Source organism: Pseudonaja textilis, chromosome 4 (genome assembly GCF_049901715.1).
Source record: "Pseudonaja textilis isolate UNSWEBS1 chromosome 4, rPseTex1.2, whole genome shotgun sequence".
NCBI classification, from domain to species: Eukaryota; Metazoa; Chordata; class Lepidosauria; order Squamata; family Elapidae; genus Pseudonaja; species Pseudonaja textilis.
In genome coordinates this window covers 77950330-77963123 of record NC_141993.1, presented here as the reverse complement: position 1 = coordinate 77963123, position 12794 = coordinate 77950330, and the positions used below count along the sequence as shown (strand labels likewise).

Genomic DNA, 12794 nt, shown 5'->3' with positions numbered 1-12794 from the left:
ATGAGTAAAAACAAACCGCTAATAATTAAAGGATCTGTGGAAGTCTTACCACCCCCAAACTGAATACAAATTGTGTCTTCAAGATTAATGGTCCTTTATAAGCCTTGATGCTTTTAAGAGGAGGGAACTATTTTTGTGCAGATTTCTCTTTGCCTGTTCCCACTTTTGGGTTGTTTCCACTAAGACCTCTCTCTTTAACAGAGGGGAATATACAGATAATTTCTATCTTTAGATTTCCTTTGCAGGAACTTTTTAAAAATTCAAATTGTGCAAATTCTGCCAGTCTGCTGGAAAACACCACTGTCCTCAAAAGCTAAGGTCATCATTTTAAAGCAGAAATATGAAGCTAAGAACATAATTTGCTCCAACAGTATAATCAGGCAACCCACAATCCTGATTATGGGTCGTCATAAGGGACCCACCACACTATTCTTGATTACAGAATAACCAGTCATCTGGTCATTAGCACTGAGTTCGTTACTAGCTCTTCAAGCAGACTCTCCAAGAGCTTATGAACCATTTTAAAAATAAGTACCCACATTTGAGGTTGAAATTTTGCTTTGCAGCTTTCTTGTTAATTTTTAATATATATATTTTTAAAATCAAGTTGGATATGAAGTCAAGTGGTCTTCAAATACATCAGCAGCTATGGTCAGCTATGGAGTTTGTTGGAATTAAAGTTACTCTAGAGATCTCAACTAAGAAGTATACAAGTGACATATAGCTATTTTTTTTCTTTCTTGTTTCTTGGGGGGGTAGAACCCCTGAACAAACATGTGGAGGTGCTACAAAATGGATGAGGACCAACTAATTAAGCAGGTGCAGAAATTGGGGCTACACCTGGATGAAATTATATACAAGGAAACAGAGCTTTAGGAAATTATTCCTACTAAAAGATGAGTCCATACTTCTGTCTCTTGTTCCTGTCCATTCTTATGGTGAAGAGTTTGGAGACTAATTAATGTATTTTATTTATTTCTTTAATGGGGATTAAGAACCATGTCACTTAAGGCATATTCACAGAGGTCTTCCATACATAGGTGTTTCTTCCACATTTAGAATGAAATAAATATAATTCTGAAAAAGACACTTTGGCCCACACTGTTTCTTCTTCCAGCTTAGTTGCTTACTTCAAAGTTGTGTGTGTTCTTCTGTATCTGTGTGTTTTATGCTTTTTTAAAAGACAGAAAGGTTAAGGGGCCAATGAGAGTTTAAAAAGTAATACATAGCATCTTGGCACTAATGGAAATCATGTTAAGCCCACCCCCCACCCCCGCCTAAATATACAGCAATTTCGCTGTTAAATTTATTCATTAATCACCATCCAAAGTGACTCTATTAAAAAATGAACATTACATCTAAGCCCAGCTGTTTGTCTAGAAACAAAAATTGCATTAAAGTAAACAACAGCAATAGACAGTGTCAAGCCAATCAGGCTCTGGTAGTTGCCCCCAAATGCCTGATGTGCATACTTAAATGTGGTTCATGATATTTTCTCTGTCTCCCTCCCAACACTCCAGTTCATGCCATTAACTTCAGGTCCCTACAATAAAGATACTATATGGCTGGGATTTTCAGCATATTTTCTCAGAAGTTGTTAAGCTTGAAAACTAAATAATGTTCTATTTGAGGCCTACGGGATCCGAATCATAGGCTGAAAATCATGCCATCCTCTTGCTGTACTGAAAAGAAGAAGAAATAGCTACAAAGACATGCTGTGTACTAGGAATTGTTGCATCTTGTTTTACAGATATTTTGTAAAATATGATTAGCAGCGTACTTGTCTCTCAACTATTAATGCTATTAGGAATCTCTTAGCTGCATCTTGCTATGCAGGACATAGAAGAAAGCAAAACAAATTTGTAAACAAAAAACAAAACACCAAGATATCCCACTCTCTTCACTGTAGTTTCTCCCTGGCATCAAGACCCACATTCGTGATCATGATTCTCCACAAGAAAAAAGAGAGGGGGGAAAAAAACAACATGAAACACATTTTCCAGCCTACACCCCCTCAGCCCTTTCCTCCCACACCAATCACACAGGAATAAAATGGTTGCTATATACGCCTCTTCCTCAGAATTTTTTTAGTGCACCATGACATCAGAATTGGAGATACAGCCAACTTTAGAACTCCATCTGGGACAAATAACGCTGGGCTGGATTCTGCTTGCTTTTTGTTTATACACAGTGACTGAGAATGTCTTGGTAGTAAGTATTCTTTGCTCATAAGTTTTATTTCCCCCCCCTTTTTTCATCTTGGAAATACTTTCAGACTCACGTTAATTTTCCAAAATGGTGAATTAAAATTGGTATTTCCCCCTTCTTCTTTGTCTTCCTGCTTCATCTCCAAATATAATACATTGTTGTGAAAGTTGTAATTAGTCTTTAAGATGAAACACTTTCTTGAAAACTAAAAGATGCTGTGGTAAACAAGGAAAATTAAAGGACCATTCTTGCATTCTTTCCAGCCAAACTTTAATTGAAGAGATTCTAGAGTCTACCTGGGAATTTCACTAAGAATACCTTGAGCAGGTATGAATTATCTGGTTCCAAAACTTTGTAGATAAGGGGTATACAATTCCTGACATAATCCTCTCTCCACACCATCAAAACTTACAGATTACAGTTGCACTCAATGAATACTTTCTCCAAACTCAGAAAGTTTCCCAAAACAAAAAAAGCAAATATAAAAATAGGGAAGCTGACCTTCTTTCCATGCTATTTTTCATATGCAGGCATAACTCAATACAGAACAGATCTTCACTTGCAGATTCACATTGCACATCAATAAAAAAGCTGCTGCCACTTGTATTGTTGTGATTACTTAGTTTTTCAATTTACAAAATAAAGGTTCATTGATACTTTTTATAAGAAATTGGGTAATTACAAAGAAAGCAGGAAATGATTAGGGAGGCAGGAAGGAAGCAAGGGGAGAGGAAAGAAGGAAGGAAGGTAAACAGTCCAAGTCATAATATCTCAAATATTATTACAGTAAAAAAAAAACCTGAAGAATTTGTTATCTTTAAATGGAACAGTTTGAATTTTATTCATGCCATGATTATATCAAATCCCTCAACACTTCCTGCATTAGTTGATGATTATACAATACAACCAATATTCTGATCAGGGATTTGAAACTTGACTCATTGAATATGTCTTCTTTGATCTTCCCTGTGTAATGGGGAATGACCATCTGCCATTGTCTAACTAGAAAACTGCTTGTTGTTTGAAAGAAAATGTGATACAGATGTTCTAAAAAAGTTTGCTTTAATTCTAGACACACCCATGCTTCATCCGGGTTTTTTAATTAGTTTTGTCCTACAAAGTTTATATCTCCCTAAACAAGTTGGCCATTTAGACTTTTGAGGAAACTCAACATGATGAATCCATTAGATAAATGGTGGAACTGAACAAGAGTCAGCAACGTCTTCAAGAATGGGGACCAAAATGGGCATATACCCCTTTGCCACATATATAAAAGGGGTAGAGTTTTAATTCCAAAATGACCCTTTTGGTCAGATTAGTTCTTGTCTGTGAGAATTTCTGGGGGATCTTGCATTACCTAATCTTGAGCCTTATCACGGAACAAAATAAATTAATGAAAGCATAAAGAATAACACTAAAGTTCGCTCTCACTTCTTCCTCAAGAATTTATTCCATTTTAAGCCTTGGCAGCACATTGGTTAAAGTGCAGTATTGCAGACAAGCTCTCCCCACAGTCTGGAGTTCGATCCTGACAAGGCTCAAGGTTGACCTCCCATCCTTCTGAAGTCAGTAAAATGAGGACCCAAATTGTTGGGGGCAATATGAAAATAATGCTTATACTGTAAATAGCCCAGAGAGTGCTGTATTAGGGTTAGGGCAAGGGTTAGCTTAAATATTATTATTATTCCTATCATTCCATGTACCTTAATGCTAAGTAAACACATAAACCATCATTGCACAAGTCATAAATAGCAGAAATATACATTCCAAGCCACCACTTTCAGAATATACTGACTTGCTGTGTTCCATCTCCATTGACTAAGTGAGGCATCATGGCTACTTCCCCATTCAGCAATGATGGCAACTCCAGTGGAATTTGGTCGGTCATCATCATTGTGACGTACATTCATGGAGAATTTTCCTCTGCGGGCTTCCTAAAAGAGATAAAATTTACAATGGGTAATGTAATTTTTTTTCCTCTCTCTCTTTTTAAACTTTAATCAAAATCTTCAAAAATGCAAACGTTTGCTTCCAGATTGAATAGCTGGTACTACTAATTAATCAGTGCCCTATAGCAGCTGATCGATATTATGCCTTGTTACCATATATAACCACAGCAATGCACAGAAATTGTATCAGTGGCATAATTCCATATTTATGAAATACGACTTTCGAGAGTTGCTTCTCTGGACTGAGGAGGACTACAAGCTGATTTTAAATAAGTAAATACACACACACACACACACACACACACACACACACACACACAAATATACATAAATAGTATGATTTATCAAACAGAAAAAGCACCTGTACTTTTCTGCAATGGCCACCATGTTTACTACCCATTTATTCTTTAAATTAATTTTTCCATTAAGGAGTATTCTAAAGTTCTATGAGCTATATTTAATCTTTAAGTGGTTAATAACTAAAATGCACTTTTAAACATTATGCCAATAACATGCATATATTGGATATAAGGACTTTAAACTAGATTTAAACTACATATAAATACATAAAGAATTAACTCAATTTACTGCTTCCTGCTGGCTTGGGAATTCTGGGAGTTGAAGTCCGAAATCATAAATCATCCATACTTCCTCACCTCTGCTATAACATCAAGAGATTTCTATGCAAACTTGGGAATATAAATTTCCATGTAAACATTGGAAATATAAATTTGCAACTCAATCCTTCTCTCTACAAACTGACAAGGAACAAATACTTCCCATGAAAACTAACAGAGAAAATCTACCTAGCAAAGCCCCACTCTGAATTTGCAAGTTAGATTTAAAACAATATCTTCCCTAAGTCAAGTGCTATTGCAGGCAATATCATGGATACCCAGATAGTTTTCTAGTGTTTTCAAGTTATCTCAATTCTATATGTCTATGGAGATTCTCAGTCATCCAGGTCATGGTTGTCCCAAATGAGAAGCAAAATGTCTTCAAAGAAAAACCAGAAAGTCCAGTTGCCTCTTGAAAAAGCACTTTTGAGTCTCAAATCTATATGGTCTACTACCTGTACTCAGAACTATTCAGGTGAGAAATATAAACGACAGTACTATCTGTAAGATAAATTAGGCAAGGGGGGAAGAAATGAGACCCAACATACTAGTCTTAAGATACAAAATGTGCATTAAGCTTTAGCCAAGTCATAACCAAGAAGTTAGAGGTCACAAATACATTGGCAATAGTAGCAGTTTGATTCAAAAAGGGGGCACGGGCACAAAATCTACTTCAGAGAAAGCATATTGGTCCCTAGACCAGTAGGCATTCATCCAACACTGAAGCAAGAACTGGATTCAAATGTTCACTATTGCAAAATGAAGAAAAATATTATAATTTTGGGAGCAGATAGAAGACACGCATTTCAGAACTAAATATTTTAGGGTTGTAGAACAGACTTGGACTTTTCTATATTTACACTTGAAAGCACCCAATCTTTTTCTAACATAGAATGCAAAACGTATTTCTTTATGATAAAGTCAAATTCACACAACTTATTTATCAAATGACCAGAAAAAAAAACTAATCATTTAACATGCACTACACATTCCATCCATAATTCCCCACTTTTATGAATACAAAGAACAAAATGAGTCTATTTAGGTTCCCTTGTTTTGCTCAGACAAGACCTTGCTTTAAATTAAGAGATCAATCATGTTGGGCTTTGTTTTTATATTTAATATTTATATTTTGACTTGCTAAAAGATTAATTCTTGGGGTTGGTGTGGAAACACATATTTCTATCGTGTACATATATTTAATAAAAAATATATATGGCACTTTCTCACAGCAACTTCAAGAGTATGTCGGCTTGTTATTATAACCCATCAATCATTGCAAAGACCCTCACAAATACAGGCAGTCTTTTATCTGATCAGTTAGTCACTCAAAATCAATGATATTCCCTATTCACCACAAGCACACTTATAAAAGTTTGTTAAGGAGACTCTAAGAGATTGAAAGATACTATACATGCATTAAATATATCCTATGGGATACAAATAGAACTAAAACAAATAAAACCAATATTGTACAGAGCTATGCCTGATAAACGTTCAACATTTCAAAGCAGTAAATTTTAAAATTCTAATACAGGGGTGGGATTCAAAAATCCCAGCAACTTGTTCGCTGCCTGGTTGCTGGGTGAGCAAGGCCATGGTGGGTGCGGCCTATTGCAACCTCCAGGAGGGCAGTTTTTCACCTTCCCCGGGGTCCCTTGAGCCTCTGGGAGGGCAAAAATGGTAGCGGAAATTTTGAGTAGTTCAGAGAACCGGCAAATAACACGTCTAACTGGAGATTTTACAGTATCCTTCCCCTGCCAAGCTTACCAAGCCACAGAACCGGTAGTAAAAAAAAAATTGAATCCCACCACTGTTCTGAAGCTCAGGCCTGTTCAACTGAGGTTCTGATTTTACAGAACACTCTCCTTCTGGAGATACAGATAGATACTATTCCATAGGCATTTCAGAAACCATCCAAAACAGTGGATGCCTGATCTTTATTTGATCTAACTGAAGGGCACCTACGAATAGATTTCTATTCATGATTTTTATTGTCTATTTTTTTTTCTTGTACCCCGAGAATCTGTGTGGGGTGTGCAGGCTATAAATACTATCAAATAAATATATCATTTATGAAAAATAATGTATGCATACCAAAAATGGTATTACTTAGATTTTTTTTAAAGATTGGTTTCATACAGCAAAAGACAGTCAACAGTAATTCTAAGTAAAAGCACTTTTTAACCCATCTATCAGCTAAACTACAATAAAAGTTGCATTTTTGCTCAAGATTTAAGCAAAATTTTCATATTACAATGCATTTAAATTTTCTAGGAAAAAAACCATCTTTCTAATAATAATAATATGTCAGGCAAATGTTTTTTCTCAATCTTCCTTTTATTTTCTAAGGGCAAAACACCTATACATTTTATTATTATATGTATGTGTCTGTGTTTACGTCACTTGACTAAGATGGGTGGTGTAGAAATATGTGTGTCTCTGTGTGTGCATCTGTCCATCCATCCATCATTACTGTCTTTGGGGCCTTAAAGGCAGCTAAGATTAAAAAAATAAAGCATACACTTTCAAAGTCTGAAAAGGCCTAGTTGAAGAGCAATTCAGATTTCAGTTTAGCTTATAACCAAATGCATCTTAACTAGAGTATAATGTTTATTTGAATTGGATTGAAATTATTGCTGAATCACAAATACAAGAGGAGACTGAGTTGAACTCCATTCCTTGATATCTCATCCATGCAGTTTTCTTGGGAAGATTACAGAAACAATTTGTCATTTCCTGCTTCTGATATGTTATTTTGATTTCCCAATCTGGTAAAGTAAAAAAAAAATAAGGTCAACTCTAATTCAATACTGTATTCAATTCAATATTTCATGAACACATTTCTGTATTACAAAACTTTTTTTTTAGCTTCCAAATCTAATGTGCAGCTCAGGTGTTCCTTGAAAGTGTCCTCACCAAGTTCAGGTCCACCTTATTTAGTGCATGAAACCAGAAAACTTCAGCCAGACAATGACTGAAATATCATACTGCGTCCAGGTTACCAGAAAACTGGATAAGACATTTCAGGTAAAATGAATTCTATATCAATTGCTTCTTTCAACAGTTGTTGTTTTTCAATATTTTATTGCAGGAACAGAAATGATAGCTTTTTAAGCGGTTCTCCAGAATAGTGGAAAGTATCTTTGAAAGTTATATCTACTGAACAGAAAAAAATGTATGGGTGGAAAAAATATTGTAAAATGGCATAAACAATTAGAAAGAATTATATATCAGAGGATGTATAATGCACCCAAATGGCCATCATTATAATTATTTCTACCAATCTAGGGTCAGGCAATGGTTATGCCAAAGATGCAAGAAAAAATGTAATCATGCATAACAGTCATAACTGTAGATAGGCATCATATCTACAAATTTAATATTTAGTATTAGTAAAAATATTAATACTTAATATTTATTCACATACCCAAATCCATGGTTCTAAGTGAGAATTTAAAGAAATCAGTCATCACCTGGGCCTAGAGTCACAGACATGATAGAACATTAAATGATCCAATCGTGTGTGTTTTTCTCCATAGAATTATTGTATACCCTCTTAGTTAAATATCAATTTCATGGTTCATCCCTCCACAAACAATTATATAGGAGCCTATCTTATAAAAGATATCTCTTATATGATAGGTGGTAACACTGCAGTACAATAATTTATCATTGTACATGTTGCCAAACAAATATTGTAACTAAGTAATACTTATGGACAGTCTCTCCAAATCTTTGGACCTACTGGAAATCAACTGATTTTAACTATTGATCCTTTGATTAGTCCAGGTGTTACAATAAAACATCTTCTCAATTTTCAAAATCCAGTTATTTCTGATGTGATTCAAAATCAAAATATAACCACTTAGCAACTGATAACTAAAAATGCCTGGTAGCTTTCAAGGCTGGGAATAAAGATCCCTGTTTAGTGAACCTCAACAAGGTTTTTACAAAGGATACGGAGTAAGATTCAGTATAAAAAGTAACTTAAGTAACTATTTTTAAAACACATAATAACCAGCAATGGTATTTACCCAAAACAATGCTAAGGTTATTTTAAGCAAGGGTTATGCATATCATTCTCTGGCCTGTTATGCTGCCTATCACATCTCAATTTCCAGAAATATTAAAGGATATAAAAAATAATGCCTGGAAATTATTAAATATATTTGAATAGTCTCTAGAATAATGAAATCTAAGGCTTCTTTTAATTCAGTTTTAGTTTCAGTTAGTCAAATGGAAAATAATATAATGATATAATGATAATAAATGAAAGTATCAAGTACAGTTTGCTTTTGTATGGAAAGACAAATTCAAATGCACTTGAAAATATGCTGTAGCTATGCAAATTTCATGGATAATATGCATAGCTATAAAAAAACCAATAACTTTTGTAGAAAAACACTCAATCTAGAAAAATGTCCTGACAATACATTTAAATACATTAAGTTAAAATAAACTTTTTTCATTCTTTTATCGTTATTGATGATACTACATCTGCACAAGTACTTTTTTTTTTCTTAAATAAGAATATCCTACAGATATTTACAGATTTATGTAATCATTAAATCAATCAGTAAATCAAAATAAGTGGTATCAATTTAAGGAATTTATGCATCAACCAATTGATGGAAGGAATGAACTTGCTGAGATGGCTAAATTGATTTCTTTGAACAGAGAAAAGACATTATCTACATTTATTGCTGCTTGGAAATTGTTTATGGATTTTTTTGTGTTAAATTTAAAAAAAGAACATCACCTTGTTTTTGATGACTGGATGTGATGTGTTGTAGTAAGAAGAGAGTCATGACATAACTTTATAGAGAAAGAGGTAAATTTATATTTCTAGTTATAACTCCTGTAAAGATGATTGGATGCAATTTTTGTAACTTTGTTCTTTTCTATTTTTCTTTCTTGCATTTTCAGCTTTCTCTTTGATTTATTTCTTACTTTAGTTTGTACTAGTGTTGGTCTTTCTTTTCAAAAACTTTAATAATGTTTTTAATTCTTTTTTTAAAAAAAGGATAAGATGGAGTAAATGACAGACAAAGCAGCATCCAGATGGTAGTTTTGGATGAGCTCCCAGTGTGACACAAATCATAAACTGTATTTTATGATCCATGAATGCAGATAATGGAATGAATGACCCGTGATCAAGAAAATATGAACACCAAACGCAGGCAAGTCTGTGAAGAAGAGCATCCATGACTTGTTGCTCAACTCAGGGAGAGGAGACAAAAGTTGTTCATATAAAAACAGGAACGAGGAAAGATGCACAGACAGATCAAAACATAAAGAAGCTGGAATTTGTCTCCTTGTCTGCTGCACACTTATTAAAACAGTCATATCACATCTGCTTTCAAGTTTTCTTATCCCTAAAAGAATTCTTTATATACCTAATTGCCAACAGAGCAGATTAATCTGAAAGCATGAAAAACAAAACAACCTTATTTGCAACAACTTCATATAAAGGAGTTAACTTCTGTAAATGGAACCAATTAACATAAAGAACCATAAAGAAAAACTACTGTTTTCTTCCAATGAGATAAAAGACAAAGAGAGAAAGAAATCAGCGAATTCAAAACTAAATAGAACCTATTTTTTAGGCAGTTGGAGTTGAACATATTCAACATGGGTGTGGATTTGTGTGTGTGTGTGTGTGTAAGAAAGAAAGTCAGTCAGTTTTGGAGGGTTAACAGAAGAAGTGTATGTGTTACAGAGTCTTAAGATGCCGTTTACCTTCTTATTTAAGCATTCTTTGTCATATAAAACATTGAGATTATTTTGCTACTGAACTTCCACAATGCCATTTCAAATTATTATGAAAAATGTGAACTCTGGTATATTAGGATTTCAATGTGGCCTATCTCTTTTTTAACAAATGCCCAAAGTCACCTTATCAGTGAGATAAATTCACTGATATATAAATTCAATAAAAAATAAACACATTGTATTTTATCAGGACCTAGGAATACATAACAGCACTTAGGAATGGTTATTAAAGAAGGCTTCAGTGCTTCAATCCTTAGTCCAATTGGATTGGTTTCTCCAAAGTGCCATAAGAATTTAGTGCTTTTTTCCAGCCCTTGATTGACCAAATGACCCTATCCAAAATTACTTGAGGGAACTCAAGATAGAAGTTCACAGGTCCACAAGTAGCACCTGTGTATTAGATAGATAGATAGATGATAGATAGGTAGATAGATAGATAGATAGATAGGTAGGTAGATAGGTAGATAGGTAGATAGGTAGATAGATAGATAGATAGATAGATAGATAGATAGATAGATAGATAGATAGATAGATGATAGATAGATAGACAGACTTCTTTATTAGCCAAGTGTGATTAGACACACAAGGAATTTGTCTTGGTGCATATGCTCTCAGTGTACATAAAAGAAAAGATATATTTGTCAAGAGCCAAGATTAGAACAGGGTTCCCCCAGTCCCCAGACTGGCACCAGTCCATGGCCCACTAAGAACTGGGCTGCGCAATCGAGTGGAACCCCATCCTCACATATGTGGGAGTCCCAAAAGTGGGGAACCCCCCCTCTGCGAAATGGCCCCGCCACCCAAAAGATTGAGGGCCACTGTATTAAAAGGAGCTGTATCTGAATACACAAACATTGGCTCACACTTAACTTGAACCCTATTTGACCACTTTTGTGCAAAATATTGAGATATAAGTTAACCAAATGGGTTACATTCTCACAATATGCTAAGGCACAAAATAATTAACCAATGTTAAAGCTAACTGGAGTAAAGAATATTGTGCGCATATTCAATGACTTAGAATGTGTTGTGCAAATCTACCCCAAGATTATCTACTATATACTTTTTGGCAAGACTTGAAAATGCCAGAGGCCTCAGATCTGCTTATGTGTTCATAACACATGATCATCTACACAGAACTAATTGCATCGCTTTTGAAAGAGTTTAATGTTGCATTTAACTCTCCCTCTGTCCACTTTGACCTACTAGTTTTGGAACAGTACCAGAATCTGCAAAACCTGAACCACAAGGGCAATCTTGAGGCACCCATTCAAAATGAACTTTTGCTTATTTCAGTCTACATTCAACTCATTTGAGAAAACAAAGTTCTCAATCTTCGCATCTATGTTTTGTTTCAGCCATGCACATGGTGTCCTTTGAGTCTGAGCCATTTTATGTTTTCCAAGCCTAAGTAAGTCCACCATGCATTTTGTCCTCCAGAGAAAACCTTGAAGCAACTGATATCAATCATGTGGGGAATAAACTCAGCACACATGAGGAAAAACTGACCAAACAAATCCATCTTAAAATAATAGAGAAAATAATAAATTTATAAATCACTGGTTCAAGAAGACTCAATAAAGCTGCCTGGCTCACTGGCTCACGAGATTTGCTTGCCAGCATTTGCCTGTACTGTACAGACATCTGGAGGAGATTTATAAAATAATGATACAATAGCATATGCAAGAAAAGGGTATATTAGAATCCAGCTTTGTATGTAGGTAAATACAAGTTCCCACCACCAATTAAGAATTAAATCTGGCAATTATAAACATTTTGGTAACCTGCTTTGGTGATGCTCTGTTTTCTGCAACTGCTCTTTATTATTTTCAAGTCACTTCTACTCAAAATATAGAGATTTAGAAACATTTGCATGTGTGTCCAATTGCTTATTGGGGATCAATTAATAGCATTTTATTTAACAGTTTAAATGGCAAAAATGAAAGTAAGCACCACATTAAATAATGTAACAAAACACTGTCTCAATTACAAAGCATGCTCAGCCATAAACAGCTTTTACGCTAAAACGTCATGCTAAGGAAAAAAATAATAGTTAACAAATCAAGTTTCTTTTCATTTGTTAACTATTATTTATTGCTTGGCATGACATGTGGAAGTTGTCTTATCCTGTGTTGTTCAAAACCTAAGGTGATGCAGAAATAACTTGAGCTTCTCTGTCCCTTCAGATGATAGAGTGGAGTGGAGTGGAATGGAATGGAATGGAATGGAATGGAATGGAATGGAA

The 12794-nt window shown here is 34.6% G+C and overlaps 1 protein-coding gene across 1 annotated transcript in view; it reads right to left on the bottom strand.

Moving 5' to 3' along the window:
- Positions 1 to 12794, bottom strand: part of FNDC3B (fibronectin type III domain containing 3B) — a 298122-nt gene that overhangs the window by 212260 nt on the left and 73068 nt on the right. Inside the window, exon 2 of the mRNA XM_026705754.2 lies at positions 4004 to 4142. Within this exon, the coding sequence (XP_026561539.2) occupies positions 4004 to 4114 (111 nt within the window). The 5' untranslated portion in view covers positions 4115 to 4142. The remainder of the gene's footprint in view (positions 1 to 4003; positions 4143 to 12794) is intronic.